This window comes from Biomphalaria glabrata, chromosome 1, assembly GCF_947242115.1.
Source record: "Biomphalaria glabrata chromosome 1, xgBioGlab47.1, whole genome shotgun sequence".
Lineage (NCBI taxonomy): Eukaryota > Metazoa > Mollusca > Gastropoda > Planorbidae > Biomphalaria > Biomphalaria glabrata.
The window spans coordinates 10068619-10096421 of NC_074711.1; the positions used below are offsets into that span (position 1 = coordinate 10068619).

Genomic DNA, 27803 nt, shown 5'->3' on the forward strand with positions numbered 1-27803 from the left:
TTCTTCATATCATGGAACAATCTTTCATTTTATTTTGATAAAAAGTGTAACAAAATATTGTACATATTTGCAGTAAATTAAAAATATGTGAATACATTTAAAACAATGTACATATTGTAGTCTAACACGAACTAGTTTTTATTTTAATTCTGAATATTTTTTTTCTCTATACATAATTTTAAATTACACAACCTCTGCTGTGTGTGTGCACATTCTGCCATTGTTGTAGCAATGGTGTCTCAGGTAACAAAGGCAAAGAACAAATGAAAGAGACAAACTAAGAAACTCCGACGATGTATAGGCCCAACATACAGAAGACCTGGACTGCTGTCTTCAGACAAATTTTTATTCATTTCATAGGTGATATTGAGATAATCCTCTACTGAAATTACTAGTCATATTTTAATTATAGTTCACAGTTCAAAGTACACATATGTGCAACAGTTAGAAAAACCATGAATAAATAGGAATACATTTCAACAATGAACAAGCTGTCAACATGGAGTAGGAAATACAACAACATATCTTTCAAAGCAGCATGACTCATACTCAACATAATCATACCTTAATAAACATTAAAAGTAGGAATTTGTTCTGGAATGAGTATGAATACTTTTTCTATAGTGCATCAACAAGGTAGATAACTCATTTATTGTGCTCTCTATTCTGAACCATTAATAACCTGTAGTAAGCTCCCTTAGTCTGCAATAATTGTTGATGGTTGCCTATCTCAATCACTTTGCCTTTACTTATCACAGCTATTTTGTCAGCGTTTTGAATAGTTGATAATCTGTGTGCAATAGTTATACATGTTCTGTCTTGACTGGCTTTGTCCAACGCATCTTGAACAATCTTTAAATGAAAAGGAACATAACTTGTAAATATGAAGGTGAATAGACTTAACATATACTACAAATATTAAATGTAAAAAAAAAAAAATATGCAAATAATGTCTCGAGAGACAATAGATGGGAGAGACAGTTAGTGTCCAGATAACTCTGACTGACTCTGAGAGACAGTGAAAGTAGACAGATGGCTCTGAGAGACAATGACATTGTCCAAATGACTTAACCTTAGGCTAAAGAAGTTTAATAGAGCAAGTAAAATATATGGATACTTTAAAAAAAAGCTTATCTAAGGAAAATTTACAACTATTATCTCAATAAAAGAATTTATTTCCCTTTCTGATATCAAACACATTTTTTTTATCAGCAACTAATTGACTAGGTCAAATAAATATTTTTGTAAAGTTTCAACTTGACCAGAGAATAGGTGTGGAAGAAATAACATGTTTAATTAAAAGTTTTTATTAGACTGACGGAGTGAATTACTATAAAAATCAACCAACAAAGTACAAAAGTAAGAAAACTTTGCCTTTGATCTTTTGTACTGTTTTGGTTTGAGTTACAAGTCTTTTCTTTCATATCATTACAATAATCACCAAACAAATTTGTTTGGAGACAGTTAAAAAAGAAAAAAAAAAGACAATTATCTTTACTTGCACTAATCACAAGCAGAGGAAATATGTGGTTTAAAGTCATCCAGTGCAGCATTGAAAAAAAGGCTGTGTGATTTAAGCCCTTAAGTTTATTTAACTGAGTCATGTGAGGAGGTAAGCTTTTTTTTTTTTTTTTGGTTGCTATCATCTCAAGTACTGAAATTTACAAGAATGCATTTTTTTTTATTTTAATTTTTTCCCTGTATTTCATTATAGAGCCTACTGCATTGATTGAACTTTATAGTTGTGCAAGATGTCATAAAATAATCATTTACTAACTTATAAATAGCAATAGGTTTACAGCCTTGAGCATATCTATCAGTTTTCCTATTTAGCTTTTTAATATCTGTTATATGTTTTCAAAGCATCCAGAACCCAGGGCCAGACTTAGGCCACTGCAACCTATACGGTCGCAGTGAGTCCCACACTTTCATATTAAAACACATATAATAACAGAGTTTCCTTCTGATGTTCCATAGCCTCCTGGAATCTTAACTACAAAATATATATTTTTTAAAGTCATGGACATCTCCTGAAATTAATCTACTCAAAACTCATAAAATCTCCTGAAAATTATACAAAATTGTCATTTCGGGTAGCCAATCCTACGTGGCATTGTCAGCTTTCATTTAATAAAAATTTAATGCAAAGATGAATATATTTTCTGATACAAAATCTTGGCCTGCGCAAGCCGTTTTTGCAATTGTTAAGGCCTGCCATGCCTGAGCCGAGATTATTTTTGTTAAGAGCAGTAAAATATTTTTTTTATAATTTCTATAGTTCAATATACCTGTAATGTTGATTTATTTGATTCAACAGATAGCCTACCTTTTCACTTTCAGAATCTAAAGCTGATGTTGCTTCATCCAGCAATAATACCTTTGGACGTCTCAAAAGAGCACGGGCAATAGCTATTCTTTGTTTCTGTCCACCACTGAGTTGTGTACCTTTTTCACCAACACTTGTGTCATAACCCTACAATGAAAAATATTTATATATATATGTTTGACTGTTTATAAGAGTAATATGAAAAAAAAAGGGAAAACAATTACTATGAGAGATTCCATACCTGTGGTAAGCTAGCAATAAAGCTATGAATGTTGGCATCCTTAGCAGCTTGCATTATGTCTGACATTGGCACAACTCTTGAGTTGTCCCCATAAGCAATGTTCTCTGCAATGCTGCAATCAAACAAAGTTGGTTCCTGGGATACTATACCCAGCTGACTTCTGTACCATTTCAAGTTCAAAGTGCGAAGGTCTATACCATCAATAAACTAATAGCAAAAAAAAGAAAAGGGTAGTTGTAAAAGCAGAAGTTGTTTGACAGACACTGAATAAACGACAGCTCTAAGTAATGGGTAATTTTCATGCACTTCTATACTAGCCAGGCAATTTCATGTTTTAAATCTACTTAAAGAAACATCAACTTGCCACTGTCCCTGATGCAGCATCATAAAATCTCTCTATCAATTGTGTTGTGGTACTTTTACCACACCCACTGGCACCAACAAGAGCCACAGTTTCTCCAGGATTTACAACAAGCTTTAGACCATCAAGAACTTTAGCATTTGGTCTGCTGGGATAGCTGTAGGAGACATTTTCAAATGTGATGTTTCCTCTGAAGTCATTCTGATAAAAAAACACATGAAATTGAAATAATACAGAAGATATTTATTACAAGGGTTCAATAATTGTAATATAATATATAGCAATTTAATTAAAATGTATCAAATTAGTATTGTTTCATTTTTTATTCCTTTTAAAACTGCTACTTATGTGAATAAGGAATAGAGCTATATAAATAATACTAGACAATCTTAGTTGTTCTTTTATTATTATTATTACTAGTCGACCGGCGGCATAGCATACACCGCTATTATGCAGGACTGGCCTTAGGCAACTGCAACCTATGCGTCAGCAGTGTGTACAGCACTTTCATAGGACCCGCGCTAATTCTAGGTGTATAAATTATTAAATTAAACCATTTTATAACTTATAACAGATTTCCCGCGGTCTCCTGATTTACCAGGAGCTCCTTAAATTGCAAAATATACGAAAAAGTCCTGGAAATATCCGGAAATTATTAAAATCTTTGGAAAACACATACAAATCTCCTGCAATATATAGACAAAAATTGTCATTTTGGGGTGTCATTCAATATGGAAAACGCCAATCCTATGCGCAATTAAAAAAAAACGACATTACGCAATACTCTTAATAGTGGAATCTAGTGAAAGAAGTTTCTCGTGCCTCAAACTAATGAGGAATTCTCATAGATAGATTGAAAAATTTGATAATTCTTGCTATTGAGTGTGATCTATGTAGGAAATAGAATACTTATGATATACTGTATAACTTTGCTACAGGCAAGGCTTGTAAAGTAATTCTTTACGTAGTAAAGAATGAATAAAATGCAAAGACAAATTTATTTTTTAATACAAACTCTTAATTTTCACTTATTATCTGTATCCCTACCCAAACTTGGCCCTGCAAAATCTATTTCGCATTGGACTCCACAAAGGTTAAGTCCAACCCTGCTATTTAGTGATGAGTGAATACAGAGTAGATTACTTGTTCTCTTTCCATGACTTCTTGGTCACAATGGTTAAGTCCGATCCTGCTATTTAGTGACAGGTGAATACTAATTGTTCTTCATCCCCCTTTTTTTTTCACCTCTAAAATTACGTGGGGTAACTCTAGTCCGTCCGACTTGAAGAAATAAAAGTGATCTTTCCATTACTTGATATCAAGAATCAAACCACTATATTTGGGTTTTTCTGTAAGTAAAAATGCAAAGGTTCCCCTTTCAGAAATTGTAATCATGTTAAAGTCCTCTGTTTCAATGGCCAACACTCAAGATGTCATCTGGCCAGAACAATGACGAACCACCTTTACTTCCTCAACATATGTCAGGTAAGCATTAGAGTTGATCGGACTCAGGGGCACCCTAAAAACGCTTCCGTTCAAAATCACAATCTTCACCAGGATTCTAACCCAAGACCCCTTGGTGCAAAGCCAAATTCTTTGTTACCATGCCCCATAATTTGATTGAAATGATATGATTATTTATTAGCATACATAGGCTACATACATATATACATAAGAAGAAGAGGCAGACAGAAAAAGCAATGGGAGGACAACATTAAAGAATGGACGGGCCTGCCATTGAGAGAGGTTCTAAACATGGCAAAAAAAAAGGGAGGAATGGAGAAAGACGGTTGACAAATGTTGCCTGGTGCCCCAATGGTCCAACAGACTATGGGATAGATAAAAGGTAAAAAAAATATATATATATATAAAAGTGCTTTTTTTTTGTAAGAGAATAGGTGCCGGTACTCAATGATGAATAGCCTAACTTTTAACTACAAATAAATTAATAATAAACGTTAAAATACAAGAAAAGCAATAATTTAAAAAGGTGCCGGTATGCCATACCGATGCATACCATCACAAAAAAAAGCACTGTTTATAATAAATTTTAACAAAATGGTCCCGGTCCACAGTGGCCAACAATAATTTGATCTGTTCATTACAATACTTTTGGAGTAGGCCTACTATTTCACTAAGAATTTTAAACCACAAAATGAATGATGATGTAGTTTATTATGTTGTTTTTATTTGGGAAAAGAGTCCTTATATTCAGAACAACCATTTATGAGAAATAATGTTTATTTTGTAACAAAATATTAAAGATATTGATCTTGCTCACCATTTGGAACCCAGAAGTTTCTCTAACATCAATATTGGGCTTTCTGTTAATCAAAGCAATGATACGTCCTCCAGCAACTTTAGCCTTTGTGTAATCTATACCAAATGAAGACTGACGTCCCAACATCATTCCCCCAAATATTATTGATGCAAACACTCTGTAAGATTTAACAATATGAAGTTTATCTGTCATTACTAATAATGAAAGGAAATTATAGAATTAACACATTTTTTTGAAAAACTTGACAAAATTTGAACAGTTTTAAGGTAAAACAATATGAACATAAGATTGGCTTTAAGCAGTGAAACAAGATAAGATGCTTACCTGAAGACTTCATAAAATTCCATTTCACCATCATTAACTAGAACAGACCCATAGTAAAAAGCCACAGCATATGCAAAGAATATTATGCAGTTGGCTATGCCATAAGTGATTCCAAACACAAAGGACATTGTTCTACTGGAACTGTGAGAAATGAACAGTCATTGTCTTAACATTCTGGTTATTATTGTTCTAATATTAAGTTCAAGAATTATGTCATTATTATTATGTTGCTTTTACATAGCATATCTTTATGTTTATAACATGCTCAGTGTGCTATGGTCCAATCTCTATTGTGGATCAGTGGAGGGAGGGTGTATCTTAGAGAAGGTTTCTGTGCTGCCTTTAGCTACTTATCAAACACAACTCTGCTTGATTCGGGATTTGAACTCGATCCCACTTTATAGGTGGCCGGGACAAGCAGTTGGGCCTCTGAGCCACACATCACACTATTATTTATTGTTGTTTTATGATAATTACTTGTCAAGATGTGATGTGAAGAGAGCTTTAATGTCTACTTCTAAAAATAAAAGGTCTTATTAAATATTTTGATTACTAGACTACATTAGTGTAATTTTATGTAGAAGCAGAACAGTTTTTACAATCAGCTAACAACCCTCCCCCCACCCACCCCCACATCAATGGCTTCCCCTAACATTTTGTATGAAGTTTGGGCTATGACAAAGTAATATTCATTTTTTGAAGGGAACATTTCGAAGTTGCAAGTTAAAACTAATTAATGAAGTAAAACATTATCAAGTATTCTATTCAGAGAATTGGTAGAAATTAAATATTATCAAAACAATTATTCTTTAGTGTTTATAAAAATAACAAAAATGTACAATTTTAAATCAAACATAAATAGAGTAGGACTTACGACTTTGTGTAATCTATCAAATTAGCAAAGTTTGTAAAAAAATAATCCTCTCTGCCCAATGAAACAACGGTTCTGATAACATCCACAACTTCTGAACAGATCTGGAAAACATTTGTTTTCAAAGTCTTAACTTTTGTTTTCAGCAATTAAAAATATTAATGCATGTATGTAAAGTTTAGAAAACAAAACAAAAAAATCAAGTTACTGCATAAAAATGTTAGACATTTACTTTTCCAGCTTGCTGAAGCTGCTTCCTGTCTTTCCTCGATGCTCCTGCGATGACTTTTCCCTGGACAAAACCGCCAGCAAACATGAGGGGCATGAATGCAAGTACTACAAGAGTCAGCTTCCAACCAGAAATAAAGGCTATGAGTAGAGCACTGAGAATTGTGGCAGATGCCTCGAGCATCTGGCCCACCTTGGACCCAGTAGCCTAAATATCAAAATATGACAAAGAAATGATTAATCAAGATTGATTAACATGAATAGAACATTAAGTTTGTGTTGCTTATTAGTTTTTTATTAATCAAATTTGGAAAGATGCAGATTTTGATTAAAATAAATACTGAAATTTATTATGATTTTAATAGCTAAAATTATAATTTAAAACATAATTTAAAACTATTTATATAATCATGCTATTAGACTGAAATTAAGACTATGACTGCTTTATTGATCTTTATGGAAATTCATTGTGATTACAAGGACTTTTTTCTTAAAGACAACACAGCAAAAACATTCACATAAATAGAACAGAAACAACATAAAGATAAACACTCATAATTTAAAAGCTGTCATTGAAAAACAAACTCAGTTTTGACACTCTTGAGAAAGTGACTAGTTTTGACAGCCATTGACTAACCACAACAACCAAACAACAACCAATACTTACCCCTTGCACAAGAGCAGCATCTCCAGATAACTTTGATGTCAAAGCACCAACCTGATTATTAGGTTTGTCATAATAATCCATATCCTTGTAAATGAAATACAAAGAGACTCTTAACAAAATTAAAAAAGGTTTTATGCATACATTACATTTAACATATTACACTGTAAGAAAATTGACATTTCGAATATGTCATCATCATCTTTGCCTGTGGTCCCTTTTGGGGCATAGGCCACCAAAAAGCTTCCTCCAGGCATCTCGGTTCTGGGCAAGTCTCTCCAACTGTCCCCATGTATTGCCCATCTGCTTCCAAATCATGGCACCATGTATTCCTGGGCCATCACCTCTTCCTCTTTCCTTGAGGGTTCCAGGTTAGGGCTTGCCTTGTTATGTTGGATGCAGGCTTGTGAAGGGTGTGACCTATCCATCTCCAGCGTCTCTGAAGGATATCTACTTCAATACGCTGCTGTTTTGTTCTTTGCCACAGTTCCTCATTTGCATTGGTAAAGCTCAAGCAGCCTTTCATCAGCTGAAGAACACCTGGGGATCTAGGGAAATAAGCACCACCACCAAGATCAGGCTCTTTAATACTAATATTAAACCAATACTTCTATATGGAGCAGAGACCTGGAGAACCACCATCACCACCATGACAAAAATCCAGGTATTCATCAATACCTGCCTGAGGAGGATACTTATGATCCGCTGGTCAGACAAGATCTCTAATGAGGGACTGTGTGACATTTTGAAGCAGTACATTAATAACAGAATTCCCCATAAAAGTCAAGGCAGCTTTAATTTTTTTTTCGTCTTCCAGAAATAAACTTGTGCACCTTCTTTGAAATGCTTAGGTCCTTAAATTATGATTGCAAATAAAGCTTACAGTTTATGTTTTTCTGTACAAAGCAAAGTGATGATGCCAATAGTGTTTATTTTTTCTAAATAAAGGAACTAGCATATATAATCAAGCTTAATTATAATTTTACCATGACATACCTGATTGACAAGAGATGCAAATGTCATTTTTCGCAATCTAGCAGTTAAAAGAGCCCCAGACCGACTGAAGCAATAGCTCTGAAAGAAAAAAATTGATAATAAGAAACAAATAAGCTCTTGGTTTTTGAAGACACAATACTATTGCCAGCAACAGCTGAACACAACTGTGGTGCTAAAAAGCATTCAGCTTCCACCTTTCTTTTAAGTTCTTATAATTTTTAGTCAATTATTAGCAAAAATAGATATTTGGGAATACCTGAAGCAGTCTTACAATAGCTGAAAAGCCAGCAACTCCAAGAACAACACCTCCTAGAATGTGAGCTTTCTCCCATTGTTCATCATGATCTTTGATTGTAAATAACTGTTAAAGTAAACATATAGAGATACATTTTATCTTGCTATTTGTATCATAGCTGTTGATATGTATTACAAGAGTTATGCCCCATAGACTAGGCTAGTAACATTCCCAGCCTTTAGTGTGTTGTTAACCAAATAGGCGATGTAATATAAATAACTAGCTAAGGAGGTCCAGTGGCTGAGTGGTAAAGCACCAGAGGTTCCAGGTTCAAATCCTGGTGAAGACTGGGATTTTTAATTTCAGGGTCTTTAGGCACCTCTGACTTCACCTAGCTTTAATGGGTACCTGATATAAGTTGGGCAAAGGTAATGGTGTTTTGGTCATTGTGCAGGCCATTTAACACCCTCGTTAACTGTGGGCCACAGAAACAGATGACCTTTATATTATCTGCCCTATAGAATAATATAGATAGCTAAGTCTAGTGTTTAGTTCTTGTTCCTGTTAGCCTGAATTAACAATAACACAACAGAATATCATGGGTATGTAGCACAGAGTTGTAACACAATCAATTGATATTGTTTGTTGGTTGGTTTATATGTTTCAGATGTCCTTTCACAGTTGAAGATTAATACATCCTTGCACAAAACTCCTGCAGGACAGTGGGGGATGATGATGGGCAGGTTTCAGACTAACACCATCATGACCAGACATCCATGCATTTGACATAAAATAAAACTTGCTTTCTAACAAGCAAAACATAAATCAGTTTCGAGTGATTTCAAAAGTAGGTCTACACTCACCTTTATAAATTCACTCATAAGAAAAGAAAAAGCAGGAAAAATGCATCCACACAAAGCAGAGCTTATGCAGCCAATTAGAATCAGAAGCCATTCTGGGGAGTTGTATCTCAGTAGTTGTTCAAGTGTTGCATCAACATTGTCTTCCTCATCTGTTGCCTAAGAGAAATTTTTAAAAATATGTTTTTTAGCCTTATCAAATCTATCTACTTCAAATATGTTATGGCATTGATGTAATGAAATATCTCACCTGCTCAGATTTTCCTTTTTTGGACATTTTCTTTTGTTTTTTAAAGCTGGCTCTGGCCACTAAATTAACTTCCTTGTCCTCCTTGTTATTAGATGTTGTCAAAGTTCTTCGGAATGAAGTTCTAATTAATTCATCTTCCAAAGATTTCACAGTGGATTCATCATCATCTTCTTCAACAATTTCTACATCAGCAATATCTGTACAAAGAATATATAAACTGAAATATTCTATGCCTGTATTAAATGTGTATTAAATTTGTTGAACATATAAGTGCAACATTTAATCTCAAGTAATATATTAAGTAGTGTTTTCTTGTATTTAAGATCATTATGAGTAAGATTGCAAACTCTTTTGTTAATTATATGTTATTTAATTAAAAGAACTTTTTTGTAATGATGTTATTATTATTAAAATTAAACATCATTGTTTGATATGAAAAAAATAGAAAATGGAAAAATTTTTACAATAAATTCCAATAAAATCTGTGCACATTCTTACCTATAGCGCCCTCTTTCTTTATTTTATTCTGTGAAAATTTCAGCATAAAAAATAAATATTTTTCATATTTTTAAGATTGTATATTATAGCAAATAACTAAATAAAACTATTTAAAAATCAGCTGAATTTAATTTGAGATCTAAGCTGTAAAACACTAAACACTGACAGCAAAGTTGGAGCAAGTAGGTCCATACTACTATATATAGATTCTAGGTGCCAAATCTGGGTAAACATAAGCATAAACCATAACAGACAATATATTTTCCATGTTCAATAAATCAAAAGGCAAATTTTGCTTCTAATAAATATCTGACAATAAGAAATATTAACCACCAAGAACAGTTTTAAAACATTAAGAAACAAAAATAACATGTGGATTAATTTACCCAAAAGTTTCAAATTTTCTTTTTTATGTTAACAAATTCTATCTTTGGCCTCCATCATTCACAAAAATACTAAAGATCATCTCATAGAAATGAAAGCCTAAGCATTGGCTAGGGTCAGAATGATACACACACAGTAGTTCCCCCCTCTCTATGCAGCTCCAAAAGGAATTGCACATGCCAATTGATTTTGGGATCAGTGGCATCGCAGCTTTTGTCAGGATTCAGCACTGTGTGCTGCAGCTGCCTAGGGGTCACCAGATCCTGATTTTTCATCAGGGCTGACTCCCGAAACAAATCATAGAAGCCCAAATTATTATTATTATTTTCTAAGTTATCTTTGTTGGCCTATTATTTTCTAAGTTATCTGTGTTAACCTGTTATTTTTAAAGTTATCTGTGTTTTCTATCTTTAATGTTTTACCTGTAAGTGAACCAGCTGTGAGTAAAGACCATTTAGTTCAAGCAATTCATGATGTGTGCCTTCTTCTAGAACTTCTCCATTACTTATTGCAACTATTTTATCAGCATGTTGCACAGTAGATAGTCTGTGTGCTATTGTAATTGTTGTTCTTCCCTTTTGAGCCTAATTTAATCGATGAATTATACAATTATGTATTTAGATTTTTTAAAATTATTAACAAGATTAATTAATAATTGTTGTTCTTCCCTTTTGAGCCTAATTTAATCAATGAATAATACAATTATGTATTTAGATTTTTTAAAATTATTAACTTGATTAATTAATTAACTGAATGGCTTAAATCAATGTGGAAAGTCTAATTTCCCAAAAGAAAATGGTTTCAAGGCACACGCTGGCTTAGACAATGCTACAATAACTTAATAAATTTTAGAAAACAGTAAATGGTGTAGTAGGTCAAGGCCCATCAAATACTAAAGAATCAGAGGAGTGGAAGAATGGAGAACAGAATAAAAAATGTAACTGAATGAAACTGAGTGAAAGTTTAAGTACACTGTATGAAGAATACAAAAATAAACAATATGGGACACAGTTTCTGCTTCCTCCCAACAGGGTCAACACTGATAATGAAAGTTTGGAACCAACAGGATAACATCTCATCCTGCATAGTTATAATAGCTTGTTCAATCAAGCATAGCCCTCACCATGAACCTTATAGTTTTTGAAAACAGACAGAATAGCAATGTTAAAAAAAAATACAATGTTTGAAAAATTTGTTTATTCTTAGTAAATTTGTAAAAATATTTTTTTGATGCAATTCTGTAAAACAATGAAAAGCTTGAAGTATCTTACCTTTTCTAAAGCATCTTGGACGACTGCCTCACTTTCCTGATCCAGAGCTGATGTTGCCTCATCAAGAAGTAAAATTTTGGGGTTTCTGACTAAGGCTCTAGCAATAGAAATTCTTTGTTTCTGGCCTCCACTGAGTTGGGCTCCTCTTTCACCAACATTAGTTTTGTAGCCCTAAATATTTCAGAACAGAATTAGTTTTACCTTATTAGTGTTGGAGCTATAAATTCATAGAAGTAAACATGAGATTCACTAAAACAAACTGCATAGTTAAGTATTATTCCAATAGATTTTTAGTTAAAACCCTTCCTGCTGCCATACCTAATTAGTTGGAGAAAGTAAATATGGTTGGTCTTTGTGCCATAAAGAACTTCCAAAACTTATAAAACAAAACAAACAACATTAAAATAAACTTATGAAATACATTTTAATTATATATATAGTTCGTCCATTGTGGTTCGATGATGACCAATTTGTCATCCAGGGGGCTGAGGGCTTTGCTACATTTTAATTAGATGACTTAACAAAAGAGTTTCATTAATTTATTGACATCTATATATTAAATATTAGTTTACATAACTCAATGTTTGTTTTATTTTGTAAAATGTTTTACAATGATTTGTATGTTCCTTCAGAGTTGAAGATAATCTTCTTCCTTGTCCAAACCTCCTGCAGGATGACAGGGGATGGCAGTAGGCATGGTATAAACCCAGGACCATTGAGAGGACCTAACTACAGTCCTGCATGCATACCACATAACCAGGCAGATCTCCAATGCTTACCTCTGGAAGCTGCATAATAAAGTCATGAGCATTGGCATCTTTTGCAGCTTTTTGAATTTCTGCTTCTGTGGCATCCATTTTACCAAATCTTATATTGTCTTCAATAGTTGCATCAAAGAGGGAGGGCTCTTGGCTGACTACACCAATGTGACTTCTAAGCCATTTGATATTTAAAGTCTTTATATCATGGCCATCTATCAAAACCTGTAAAACAAATGTATCTATATTGATAGATTATTATAAGTAAAAAGAAAATTGTGTTAAAGTAAAATATATTACTAAGTCTTTATTTCATGACTATCTATCAAAACCTGTAAAACACACGAGAATTTATTTACATTGATTGATTATAAGGAAAAAGTAAATTTTGTTATATATATTTTTAGAGACTTTTACATAGATTTAAAAGCAACAAGAAAGTGCAACTACATTTTATTTTTTATAACAAAATTTGTTGAGTTTAACAATTTAAAAGTAGGAATTTATTTAACAAGGATTGAAATCAGAATCATTAAATATTTCAAAAGTTAGTTGTTCTATAGTGTGTAATTTTTAATTTATAGTCCAGTGTTTAAAACATTATAAGAGTGTGGTAAATAAACATGTTACATGTTTTTCTAGTACTTTTTTTTTCATTGAAGTGTTTTTGTAAAAAAAATCCAACAACCAAACTTACAGTGCCATCTAGCGGATCATAAAACCTTTGTAACAGCTGTACAGTTGTAGATTTACCGCAACCACTGGAACCTACTAATGCCACATGTTGACCAGGCTGTATGTTTAAATTCAAGTTCTTTAGAACCTGTAGAGAAATATGTGATGTAAGAAAAACACAGCTTGTTATATCATATTTAGCTAATACATGGGATTCTTATGTCATAATTAGCTAATACAGTAGACTGTTATAACATGTATATATATACATATCATATATAGATGGCTGTCTATTGCACTGAACTAATAGAAAAGACTTTTTTAAAATTGTTTTTGTATCTTGCATCCTTCATGCTATATTGCATGATAAGAGCACTCCAGATCAGATAATATCAACTTGAGTCATACCCCAATTAAAAATTCATGGTCAAAATTCAGGTTTTGAATTTGAGCCCACTTGTTAAGTAGCTAAGCAGTTTATGCCACACATCACATATCTTATATTCATTTAATATAGACTATTGTCAATATTTTTCTGGTATGTACATTTTATCTTGGTTAAGAGGGCAGTGAAGTGTGTGGTGGCAGAGTGGTGAAGCACTTGGCCAATTGTTCTTAGATTCAAATCTGGGTTTTTGAGCTTCAGGATTTTAGGGGTACCCATAAGTCCACCCAGCTCTAATGAGTAAGTGAATTAGTTGGAGAAAGTAAATATGAGTGGTCCTTGTGCCAGTCACATAGCACCCCCATTAACTGTTGGCCATAGAAACAGCCATACACCATCTGACTTATAGATCCCAATGTCTTAAATGGGGTACTTTTATTTACTTCATGTGGGACAGCAATGATGTGATGTTGAAAAAGGTCAGAGACCTGGCTGGCTGCCTTTGTTTAGGGCCTATGAATTTTAGATTAATAACATTCTGATTATGTTATCTAAAACTACACAAGCAATGCAACTCATATGTTTTGTAGTCCTTTTAGTATAAAATTATTATTAATCACCATAAATTGACTGTTAAATCTTATTCAGCCAATAAAATGAACTTCTCTGAACTTTTACATACCTGTACATCTGGTCTAGCTGGATAAGAAAACTTTATATTTCTAAACTGAATAACTCCTTTCAATTGTGGCAATTTGAGCCCTTCCTCAGAGAAAGCATCAATCTTAGGAACCATTGAAATTATTTTATAGATTTTGACGGCTGCACCACGAGCATTAGAGAAACTCTCCAAATTATTAAAAGCATGCCCTAAAGCAGTGGACCCAATCATCACACCAAAGAAAACCTGTAGATCCATGCACAAAATATTAGAGCATTAATGTATTCATATCCACAAAGCATGAAATATAGGGCATTGGTGAAAAGTTAAAAAGAAATTGTATTGTTTATATCCTCTCAATATTTTGCAATGTCTGACAAATAGATACAGGAGTGTGAAAATAACGTGTTTACAATTAGAGATTGTTCATTGCAATTAAATTTTTTGTATTGTATTTGAATAGCGGCATCTATCAGGCTTTAAGAATGCTCATTGCACTGTGGTTCAATTTCAGGTTCAATCTCTGGTTCAATCTCTTTTGTGAACCTGTGTGAGCAAAGAAATCTGGGAGAAGGTTTATATGACTTGACTTTTGGAGCTTAGAAGAAAAACAACTTCTCAGCTCAAGTAAGAATTCGAACTCAAGTCCTTTGGTAGGTGGCCAAGCTACTCAGACACACATTGCACAAAAGAAAATTTACTAAAATTATTAATTATTAGAAAGCCAGAAACTGTATTGGTATAAGTCTATAATTCTATAATGAAAAAAAAAACAACGTTATAGATGAATTACTTAAATAATAAAAATCAATATCTAAAGAATTATCCCTACATTTGTGATAAAACTATTTAGCGTCCACATAAGTTCAACAGATAGATTGTAAAATGGAATGATCAGCTATTTTTAGATGAGTGTCTTTAAATAGGTCTATAGAAGTCATCAAAACTTGTTTGTTTTTTAAGTTTTGGATGTTCTTTCACAAATGAATGTTATTATCTCCTTGCCCAAACCTCCTACAGGACAGCAAGGGAAGGCAAGAAACAGGGTGAGAGCCTGGAATCATTGTGATGAGAGAATTCAACCAATGGCTGCCTGGTTGTTGGATTATCTCAATGGTCCAGGGTTCCCATGCTGCCATCCCCCATTGTCCTCCAAAGGAACATCCTAAACATGTAAAACTCTTTACAAACATTTTACAAAGAATTTATTCTCTTTATTAAATTGTTTAGCTTTCACAACATTTAGCAGTTTAATAGAATTTACATTAAAACAAAAATGAAAGAAACAAAACATTTCAAGATTATATATAGGTCAGCATATTACTGAATTGTTTAAAACTGTAAAACTGTTAAATCTTTTGTGTTCTAGGCAAACATTCTATTACTTTATCATCTATTCTTCATTCACATAAAGTCTTAAACTTTATACAAGTAGAGTGCATTGATTTTTATAATCAGACTATTTTTAATAAGCACTAACACTAGCAATGGTAATAAAAATAAATTTGTAGAGATACTAACAGGCAGTATTTTACCAGGTCTCAAATCATCTGCCTGTATAAGGTAAATACCAAACCAGACCACTCCAGCAAACATAACAAACAACAATGACCAAAGTGCTGCATTACCAACACCAAGAGCAAAGCCTTTCTTTGAAGCCACTTTTACAGCAAAGATTAAATTCTCATCATATCTGGTGAAGAATAATGACATGATCAGAAGATGTTCCTTTAATACACTTTTTAAAAAAGGATAAATAAATGAGCCATATGAAAGCAAAACAAGCACCTTGCTATTTCTTTATCTTGTCCTTGAAAGGCCTGAACAGTTCTAATTGACCGAAAAGCTTGTTCCGCGACTGCACCAGCTTTGGCATAAGCTTGGGATTCTTTACTTGCCATTTTTCTCATTGTCTTAAAATAAGAACAGTTCAAGTTAATTCAGTTTTAGCATTGAAAATTATTTCTGATAAGATGGGCTTTACAATTAGGAATTTAGGGCTAAGGTACTGAAGGTTTTTTATCTAAAACTTTTTACTTTGAAATAGTTTCTTCCAATTTCTGGCATCAAACAAATGATTCGATATTTTGAAAATTTTGTCCAAAACTAGATTTATTAGAACTCTAGCATTGAACTTTTATAACTTTGGTGGCCCCCATTAAACTAAATAATGGAGATCTTAATTTTGATGTTGGTATTCAGAGAACTAACACTACTTTTAAAATATTACTAATACTTTACTAATTGATTTTTTTGCTAATTTATTTATTTATTTTCTGGAAATTTCATTCTGAAAATTTTCATCAAAATATGCTCCTTGGAGGTCTTTTTATTCTCTATCTTTGCACCATAAAATCATTACTAGTGTAAACAATGAGAAATAGATCAAACATTTATACTGTAAAATGTCATTTGATGAGGTAAATAAAACTTGTGTTCTTGAAGCTGTTCCCTTTCCTTTTGCAAAAACAGTGGCGTAGCGAGGGTTATTGATATGTGTACCAGCTCCAAAAACAAATGAAATAGAAAACTGAATTGTTTGTTTTCAAAACAATATGTAGATATATATTTATTGCTAAGATACAATTAGTCATTGTTATAGAAACTATATCAAAATGAATATTTAGTATATTCTGGCTGACAAAACAATCAATGTTATAAAAATAATTTTGTTCTTCTTCAATGGACTAAAGTGCCAAATTAGTTAACTGTAGAGTTATAACTGATTGCATTAAAAAACTTATGGTCAACTATGATTTGAAAAAAAAAAAACTTTGCTCATATGTTAACACAGTTACCACACTTGTCAGAATTATTGTCAATTATTTTGTCAATACTATGCAAATCAAGATAAGAAATATATTAGGGGATAAATATTTTTCAATAAAAGTCAAGAGCTCATCATATCCTTTCCTTAGAAGTTCTGAAGCTACTGATTTTAATACTGTGTGAAATGTTGATGACCTGCAACTTCTGATACCTGGTGCAGTGAAGAGCTTTATACACCACACTTAGGCCTTCTGTGGTCCTAGCAAACTATATAGGCTACTTAGATCTAGAGCATAATGCCTATGTTGCTCACTTACCTTCACTAGTAAAGCTCCAGTCATAATCAGTAATGGACTAGCACCAATGACAACAAGAGTTAGCTTATAGGATCTGGTCAATGCCATAACATAGCAAGCAAACCAGGTCATGAACCACTGGATGAAGACAGCCATTTTATCACCCATTCCCTCTGCGATGTTTCCAATGTTTCTGTGTAGAACAAAACAAAATTGCTTATTAAAAGATCTACTTGTTCTGCTACATTTTTTATTCAAGTAAGAATCCTTCTATTAAAAGAGCATCATTATAAAAGAATATACAAGAACTGTAATTTCACATAAAACGCTTACTCTGTAAATGTTGTGCTTATCTCCCCTGCTTCATGGACGTCAAACCAGCCTATATCTTGTCTTAAGACAGAATGGAAAAATTTCTTTCGTATTGTGTTTATCTGAAACAGAAAATTGTTTCCCCTTAGTTTCTTAGCTAGTTGGCCTAACGCCAGGCGTATTATTATCAAGAGTTAACAAAGGAAGATTTTTTTTAGTTCGTTAAACAGAGCACCTTTATTCTTCTGAAGATCTAGATCTACTGTTTAGGGTATTTTTTTTTAAATGTAGATAGGCCTAAATGGTAGACTTTGATTATACCGACAAAAAAAGCTTTTGATCAAAGCAATATCTTAACAATAAGGAATTACGTTGTAAAAAAAAAAGGAAACATTTTGGTTTTCAGATGTTCCTTCAGATTTGTAATCTATTACATCCTAGAAAAAAACCTCCCACATGACGACGGACACAGTCAGAGTCAGAGGCTTAAATTGAACCCGGGACCATCGAGACTATCGAATGACAGTCCCAAGCGCATACCGCACGACCAGTAAGCCAAATAAACTATAAATCCTATATAAAGACCTTTACATTACATCTAGTAGCTATGCAAATAGAATAGGCATACATAAACTGTTTGGCCTCACAGTATCAGGTTGGTGGTTCTAGGTCCACATGTTCGTAATAAAAGAATACTTAGCGGAATCGGAAAGCACTAATTTCTCAATATCTTAATTTAACAAGTGCTCTCCTTTCTTGGGCCCTGCACGAGCATGATGACTAGAAAACCCCCACACGAGCATGATGAATAGAAAGGCCCCACACGAGCATGATGACTAGAAAACCCCCACACGAGCATGACGAATAGAAAGGCCCCACACGAGCATGATGACTAGAAAACCCCCACACGAGCATGATGACTAGAAAACCCCCACACGAGCATGATGAATAGAAAGGCCCCACACGAGCATGATGACTAGAAAACCCCCACACGAGCATGACGAATAGAAAGGCCCCACACGAGCATGATGACTAGAAAACCCCCACACGAGCATGATGACTAGAAAACCCCCACACGAGCATGATGAATAGAAAGGCCCCACACGAGCATGATGACTAGAAAACCCCCACACGAGCATGACGAATAGAAAGGCCCCACACGAGCATGATGACTAGAAAACCCCCACACGAGCATGATGACTAGAAAACCCCCACAGGAGCATGACGAATAGAAAGGCCCCACACGAGCATGATGACTAGAAAACCCCCACACGAGCATGACGAATAGAAAACCCCCACACGAGCATGATGACTAGAAAACCCCCACTCGAGCATGATGAATGGAAAGGCCCAACAGTGGCCGACACGAGCATGATGAATGGAAAGGCCCCACACGAGCATGATGAGTAAAAGCCCTCGCACGAGTATGATGTCTATAAAGGTCCCGCACGAGCATGATGACTAGAAAGGCCCCACACGAGCATGATGACTAGAAAGGCCCCACACGAGCATGATGACTAGAAAGGCCCCACACGAGCATGGTGACTAAAAGCCCTTGCACAAGTATGATGTCTATAAAGGTACCGCACGAGCATGAAGACTAGAAGGGTTCTCACCTGTCTCTCTGAAGCCCATTGCCAGCAAGACACTGACACAGAGCAACACACAAATGATATGACTCCCAAACCGATAAAACCATACGTGTAGTTTAGGACTTGATCAGGTAAAGACTCCACATTTGTTGTTGAATTGACTGGGCTGTGGAAGAGAGGGTTGCCAGTTCACACTTCAGATAACAAACAAACAAAAAAAAAAAGAATCGAATAATTTTCTTCTTTTTTTAAAAAAAGATTTGTATAATATTAGGGCATATTTTTCTCCCAACGCCCCAGAAAATAATTTAGACAAAAAGTGAACATGGAAAGTGACGATGTCCTATAAAAATCGAGACATATGTCTCATGAAAAGTGAAGATGTCCATTAAAGAAAGATGTCCTATGAAAATTAAAGATATTTCATGAAAAATGTAGATGCACTATGAAGTAAAGATGTCTTATGAAAAGTAAAGATGTTCTATGGAAAGTAAAGATGTTCTATAAAAAAAAAGCTGTCCAATAGAAGATGTCCTATGAAAACTAAAGATGTCCTATGAAAAGTAAAGATATCCCATGAAAAAATGAAGATGCCATGTGAATGGCTACATGAGAACTGCTTTCCCATGAACTCAGTTACTACCTTATTAACAAGAACGTACCGGTCGCTCACAAAGGAATCAATGATCTCCCCAAAGACTGCCAGATTTGCAGGTAAAGTTACTCCTTGAGCCAAGGCAGCAATGGTTCCAATGAACATCAGAATCTTGTCACGTGACATAGCAAAGCGAAACTGAAATGAGCAAGAATCAGAACTATATACATCTTTACATTTAAGCCTTTATTATAACTTCAAGTCAGGTCATCACACTAAAGACATTAAATCGTGTATTCATCAAATTACATGACTTGATGGTTAGTAGTAAGTACCTAGTTACCAGATCTAAGTAATGTGCTGTATTGCAATGGATTGACCTAGATACCTAGACAGAGTCTTTAATCGTTAGCAGATGAACGCTAGACTTGGCCTACAGAACTTCTATACAAATGTGGTGTGTAGATGACTTCGGACGTTTATTTTTACACATATAACTCAAAAAGTTTCACTTTAGTCAACTAGTTTGTTTAGTTCTTGAAGATACTAAAAAGGCTTTTAAAAACTGTACACACGGGACTGCATAACAATTAAATCGTCTGGATATATCCAGCCACCCAATGTCGTCATTGTAAACCATTCACTTGCTGAAATGATGGTAAATAGTGTTACTAGTACAGTTTGACATCCGAACAACTAATTACGTTCAAATTGATCTAGATGCTGTAAACTACTGTTTTTATTGCAAGAAACATGTGACCAAACTCAGCCATAACACGGAAGCCGAAAAGAGTACAGCGAAAAAAAAAAAAGGCCGTCCACGTTTAACATGGCGTTGCACTTTCGTAGAAAATGTAAAACTCCGTTGCCACCATGCTGTGGAAGTCGCATGTGACCTATTTCTTGGAGAGAGCCTGCCGCCTTATGCCCCGATAGGCGCTGGAGGACCTATGTCTATCATCTATGTAAGTAATTCTCTAATACTGACCTAACGATTTAAAGGACGAGCAGTGTGTACAAATCGCCCAAGATTTGCTAAGCGTTATGGCCCCTAGCCATTACATGTAAGAAGCTAGGCCACATATTTATCGTTTTATGGTAATAAACGTTTTACTTCAGGAGTCGCAGAAACATGTCGCTGACGGTCTTCTGCCTGGTGTGAACCGTGACAAAGTCTGAGAAGTTCACCCAACAATGTTTCACTTCAATAAGCCTTCGTTTTTGTGGACTTCCTCTGCTTTGTATCATGGGTATCTGGTCTAGTATGATATCATGAGTATCTGGTAGTATTATGAGGTATCTGGTGGTTTGTGATATCCTTTCTTTCCCCAAGAAGGAATGCGCCGTTTCACAGCGTACTAACCTCACATTTCATACCATTTCTATGACTTTTAAGCACTGAAATGTATAATGGAAGGAAGCTTAGAGAAACACGATAAATGCATTTACATTATAAACAAATGTTTTTCTGCCAGTCTAAGCCGACCATACAGTGATGGCACACAGACCATTTTATGAGTCTACTCACCAGACATTAGGCCTAATGCTATGACAACCAACTGCCTTTTGTTCAAGTCAATGTATGTGTTAAATCCGGTAACTAGATAAGACTCTCATATCAATGCATTGATTAAAACATGCCCCAACCAGACCAACTTACCAGCTCAAACGTACCAACCATCTCAGCTTTCTGTTTAGGGCGGCCACAGCAACCTTCCTGGCCGCCACTTTCTTCCTCGATCACAACTTGAGGATCACTGGAGGCCGAGTTAATGCCATTGACTGTGGTATTGGCTTGTGACGTCTTGACTTCTGCTTGATTCCCGGACATTCTGTCTTCTCTTATTTATAATCATAGAACTGTTAGTAGAACAAAAAAGCATAGAAAAAAAATACTTATAAGAACAAAAACTTATCTAAGGGAAGGAACCGCTAAGTACTGCCATTTATCTGATAATTACGGGGTTATCTCCCTTTCTGTTATATAAAACAAAATTAATTAATTAGTACTTAATGATTAAACAATTGTTTAATTTTTTGATTGATTCATGTCATGTCATGTTTAATAAATAATTCTGCAAAGTTTCACATAGATCGGAGAATGGGAAATGAGAGAAGAAACATGTTCAAACTTTACAACAGACAAAGTGAGTTGATATAAGCGTTGTAAACCATATGAAAACCATGTTTGCACCTCTTTTACTGTGAAGTTTCACATAGTTTCAAAATTTGACTTCCGCTAGTGAGCAGTGACTGCTTGTTATTAATAACAATATAGCTGTGGCGTAAGGCTACAAAAAAAAAAAAGATCAAAGCACAAAGTTTAATATAATCTAGATTTACTTTAATGTCTTCCAGATGTTTTATTTAGAGCTTCAATAGTGCTGAATTTAAAGTAATTAAAGATACCAATCATGAAAAACGTGGAAGTTAATTGATCTGAGTAATGCTGCTTACACCAAAAAGTCTAATGCTATGTTATGCTAACTAGGCCAATAGAGCGATATGTCCTCTTAACCCTCAATGTCGTAATCTGTAACATTCAAAATATATTTATAAACTAGTTCGACTTCTCGGATTTCTATAAGACCATTAAGAAGACTGCAGGGCAACGATTACATAGAAACTCATCTAAGCGTAACGATCCTTTAATGCCATGCGTCACTGATACTGGTAAGTGATGTCCTTTTCTGGCGCCACATTCTGCACATCTAGAAAACTATTTAATAATAATTTAATTCATAGAGCGCATTTAACAAACAAAATGTAGGCTCAAGGCGCTGTGATGTCATTACAAACATAAACACGAGAGTTAAAAAGAAAAACTCATATAAAAAAAAGTTTAAACAGGTAGGTCTTAATGTTCTTCTTGAATGTAGTATAGCAGGTTGTCTCTCTGAGATCAATGGGGAGTGAGTTCCAAATCTTTGGTCCGTGCACTGAAAAAGCCCGCAGACCGTAGCTTGTGAGGGCGAAACGTGGCCCCACTAGAAGCGTTGAGTCGATTGAGCGCAGGGCTCTCTCAGGGACATATGGAGTGATCAGTTCACTAGGGCGTGACTAGAGGACATTTTTTATATTTTTTATTAAAGATACACTGATGACAAAGTGCAGCCACCTTGTATATGATTCTCGCTTTCATAGGAAGCCAATAGAGTAGTAGCAGAATCTCGTCTTATTTTTCTTAGGACTATTCGTGCAGCGTTGTTCTGAATTTGTTGCAGCCTGGCGATTTTGTCTATACAAAAATTGGTTATTGATTTTTTTTCAAGATTCTTTTTTTTATTTTTTTGGCCATTGGAAACAGTTATTCCTACAGTGAGACATAATGTTACAGTATAGGACTACCGATGTTACATGCGTAATCCATATGAGACTATATAGTATGATCTTTTTATTCTTGTTATTAAAATGTTATATTTATCAAACAAATACTGTTAGCTAGAGGAATTTCTTTTAAACGACCAACAGAAGCCCACTGTAGTTATTTTAAATAGCGCTTTAAGTTTTTAATGCATAAACATCATATACGAACGTACAGACAGACAGCACAAAACTGCTAATGCCTTTTAATGCCTGAGAAGCGTGGTCGAGAGGCTAAGTACGCTTGAACTTGGCTTGGCTTGACTACTTATGAAATAGGCTCGAGGCTCGACACCCGACTCGAGCAGAGTTGTGTTTACTGAGCGGCTAAAGGCAGCACGGAAAACCTTCTCACAGATACCCCTCCACCCACTGGTCCACCAATGAGATTAGACCATAGTGTTCTGAGCATGCTATAAGCATAAAAGTTGCGCTATATAAAAGCAGATATTTTTTTGTCTCAAAATAAAAATACCGACATGCAAGAAATGCAGAAATGCAGTTCCATTGATCTTATCGAAATCATTATCAGAAGTAATTATTGTTTCGCATTCTTCATCACGTGTCACGTTATAGTGACCTATTTATTGAAGAAATTTAATAACCATCTTGATCAGATCAAGATGACCCAAGGGTGGTATATATTCTTTGTTTTGCGTCTTCGTGATTGTAGATTTTCTCACCACATAGTTCTTTCGGTTTCTAAATACACAAGGTTAGAATCATGAAGTTTTCGAATGACAGCAATTGACAACCTCAGCGTAACTACTGTACAATAACAATGTAGATGCACAATATAGATGCACATACGAACGACATTCACACACGAAAAACACATACACACTCATAACCAGCGCTTTATCAATAGACTTCTATGTACTTCTCGATGATGACTGAATGTTAGTTTTTTATGTTGGTCATCAAGGGTCTATTCACTGGCGGATCCAGGGGGGGGGCGGTAGGGGCGATCGCCCCCCCCCCCCCACTCGGCCGACCCCCCCCCCCCGAAGGGGGGGGGGCGGACGAATTATAGTATAGAATTCACATAATTTGTATGCGAATTTATTACTTATGTTAATAATATATACTAATTATTTATATTTCAACCTATTTTTAGATTATTTCGCCCCCACCCTTCTAATATTTTGGCCGATTTGGTAGGGTCGGGAGGGGGCGATGGCATCAATCCGCCCCCCCCCCACCATAAACTTTCGAGTGGGGGGGGCGGTCCTATTTATTTGTAGAAATCACAGTTTGCTAAGAGAATCAATTAAATATCTATATGATTAAAACTTGTTATTGGTATTTTAACCGGTCTTTATATAATTTCGTTCACCTGTTGGCCGATTGGAAGGGGAAGAGAAAATACCTCCACCGCCCTTCCCATCTAAACCCTTTGAGTGGGGGGGGGCGGTCCTACTTTTATGAATATAATATAAACAGGTGGAAGTGCGATACATGCAATCCCCTTCCCCCCATCGGACAAATCAATACTTTTTCCTTTGTATTATAGTAAGAAATTACAAAATTAAAAAAATCTGTCACTAATATAATTTATATATGCTATAAAGTAAATTCTTATATCGAGTCGCCCAAGCCCTATTCTTTAATGCAAAATGCAATCAATAGCAGAAATTATAAAAAGGAGCGAGAATTAATAGTTTTCATTTTACCGCCCTTGCCCTTTCCAGACAGAGTTTGTGTAATTTGACATGAATTTATCATAACTATTTTAAGAAAGACTTTGCTTTGGAAAAGTTATAATTCAAACGAAATTTTTCAATATAACAGTCATGGTTGAGATGAGTTCAAAAGCCAGATAATCTTTTCCTAGTCGACTTTTTCCAACCTTTACTCTATCTCATATTTTTCTAGTTAAATAAATTTAGGACTATAACTCACAATGTATGCTAGAATTTTATTGAATACTATTAATCGAATATTTTTTTTTTCGACGGAGATCCTCAAAACCTTAATCTAAATATGTGGGGTATCTAATCTTTTCAAAGAACAAATCGGTTTTATTTGCAATGTATTCAGGGACTATAAATTGATATTAGAATATTTTTCTCATTATTCAAAAGGCACTTTATAATAGAATGAATAATGAGTTGTAGGGCACGAGAATGCGTTATTGCAGTGAAGAATGCCAGAAAACGCTTTTAGCGTCCAGGCTTCGCCCCTAACCTCACTGATGAATAATAAGCTGTAGATGTCAGGAGAATGCGTTTCTGCATTCTGCAAGAAAACGCATTTGGCGTCGGGGCTTCGCCCCGAACACCACTAATAAGTAATGAGTTGTAGATGTCAGGAGAAGGCGTTGCAGCCGTGAAACATGCAAGAAAACGCTTTTAGCGTCGAGGCTTCGCCCCGAACCCCACTGATAAATAATGAGCTGTAGATGTCAGAAGAATGCGTTTCTGCAGTGAAAAATGCAAGAAAACGCTTTTGGCGTCGGGGCTTCGCTTACAGCGCGCTCCCAGACCCCCAAGCTTACAAGAGAAAGACTGTTTTTTTTTCTGTTTTTTTTTGCCGAAGATTGAGAAACAGTCTTATTTTATTCTCATATATCGAATATATATATATGCTGTACGCACGTTTATGCATAGGGTTAGGGTTTACTGGGCGTTAGGGTTAGGGTTTGGAAAAAAAATCGCCCCCCCCCCACTCCAAAGTTCTGGATCCGCCAGTGGGTCTATTATTACTGAATGTTTTTAATTTTCTTCTTTGATATAATTGTTTTCACAGAACTGGATATAAGAATTAACAGCTGTGTTAAGTTCGTCTGTCTTGGCAGTTGTTTACAAACATGTCCAAATCTGCTCCAGACAATAGCGTCATCAGACCGTGACTGGATGGACTGTACTTCGGGTTTTGTTGTTTTTAAAACCGGTTGGTACATGGGTGTAAGATGGATCACTCAAGGGTCCGACTCTCCGAGGGGAAATGACGATCAAGACGTGTAGGCCATTTTTATGTTGCTATAACACATGTCCAATGTTTTATCGTGCCTTGTGGGACAATTAAGACTATAAGTTGGCAAGTGTTGAGCTAACGAATGATGATTGCAATCTCTCATAACTAGTCGGACAGCATCAGAACTTATAGTCTGAAGTTTATGTACAATTTCTAGTAAATGTTTTGCTGCTTTCTCTGTGTTGACTATACAGTGTAATTCATGATGGCTTGTGAAAAATAAAGAAAAATTGTTATAGCGCTAAAACTGGTAGAGCCTAAGCCTGTCCCTCCTCTCTATAGCCCTACGGTGCCTATTCCAAATGTGGGAGGTTTTTATGCCCCACTCTGTATTTTTCAAGTGCCAATTGCCATATAATTTTATGTATATAATTTTATTGTATACAAACCCAGCTCCACTTACATTCTTTATTGATGAGAAATAAAGACCTAAAATGAAATATAGAGCTGGTATTACATTCGGTCTAGCTGTTTTACCGAGACAGATATATAACCCAAACCGTTTCACACCCAGCCATGATGAAAATGTAATGTTTCTAGAAGTCTGTAAACATCTTAAAACAAGTATCTGTCTTCTGTTTGTCGTTGTGTTTTTGGAAAATCTAGCGTCCTAATTAAATTAGCAAGATTTCTCCTATGCTGACATTTTTCAAGCATATATGTGTGGGTACGTGTTAGTGTGTAGGTTCGTGTGTGTCTGTTGATGTTAAGAAGTAATAAGATGTTTACTTATCACGAAGGAAGGGCTTAATTGCCAAACAATACAAACTTCGAAAAGCGATGATAGATATTATCTAGACAGTGAGAGCTGCTAATGGCTCTCCGTCTCATGAAATTGCCTCTTCTTCGCATGGTATTGAAACTTTCATTTGTCGCTATTGGCATTTCCTCGTATGATGGATGCCAAACTAAACGTGTTTAAAATATTTCTGTGTTCATTACGAGAAAAATAAATCAGCCAAAATATTTTCAAACTTTAAATTTAAAATCAATCATTATTAAAAGATGATAAAAAAAATATAACTGCCATAACACTTACTTGTTAAATATCAACACTATAAAGCTTGTTGTCTTTATCCTATAATGTCACTTCAAATAAATGATAATTATGCGCTAACTGCTGGTTTATATTTCAACCTCATAAAGGACACCCGTGGCCTTACAGAGCAGACGACAGTCACACTTGATTGTTCTTGTAGGTCACGAGTTCAAAAACTGTACAAAAAAAGTAGATCCGTGTTAGCCTTACAGTTTGTATTTATTATTATGTAGACTTCCGAAAAAGTTCCGTTACTGTACTGAATATAGTGGTATATATTACCAGTTTATACCGGTTTAGTCGGGAACGATTTTTCAAATGATACAGTTCTAATAATGAAGAGCAGGTCATATTTACAAATATCTTTCAGAATAGATTAATAAATCGTATCTTTTACAGTTGCTATAGATTTCAGACGCCAGGCAATGCCTCATGACGTCATACTTAATCACAAGGTGCCATATTGTACTTATCTTATAAATTACAGACGTCCCTTCAAAGAAGGAAAACAATATCTAGATTAGCAGAAACTTTGTTATTTTTAGCTTGGTGTGGACAAAAAAAATATATACTTCTCTTTTCGCATTGCACA

The 27803-nt window shown here is 34.8% G+C and overlaps 1 protein-coding gene across 2 annotated transcripts; it reads right to left on the reverse strand.

Moving 5' to 3' along the window:
• On the reverse strand, nt 1–27399 carry LOC106073826 (ATP-dependent translocase ABCB1-like). 2 transcript variants are annotated; one of them, XM_056021036.1, is made up of 27 exons: nt 27212–27399; nt 21494–21674; nt 19901–20031; nt 19263–19404; nt 17668–17768; nt 17356–17527; nt 16058–16182; nt 15791–15962; nt 14291–14515; nt 13246–13371; nt 12570–12773; nt 11791–11961; nt 10942–11103; nt 10136–10163; nt 9638–9834; nt 9391–9546; nt 8549–8653; nt 8293–8370; nt 7300–7383; nt 6637–6840; nt 6408–6508; nt 5534–5674; nt 5210–5366; nt 2932–3129; nt 2568–2774; nt 2327–2473; nt 1–852 (listed from the first exon to the last, which is right to left on the reverse strand). In XM_056021036.1, exons 2-27 carry the CDS (start codon nt 21662–21664, stop codon nt 646–648), a joined length of 3912 nt encoding a protein of 1303 aa, XP_055877011.1. In that variant the 5' UTR covers nt 21665–21674; nt 27212–27399; the 3' UTR covers nt 1–645. The 2 variants fall into 2 exon arrangements, with proteins under 2 accessions (XP_055877011.1, XP_055877005.1); XM_056021030.1 differs by having other exon boundaries at nt 21494–21693.
• Nucleotides 27400–27803: the final 404 nt, after the last annotated feature.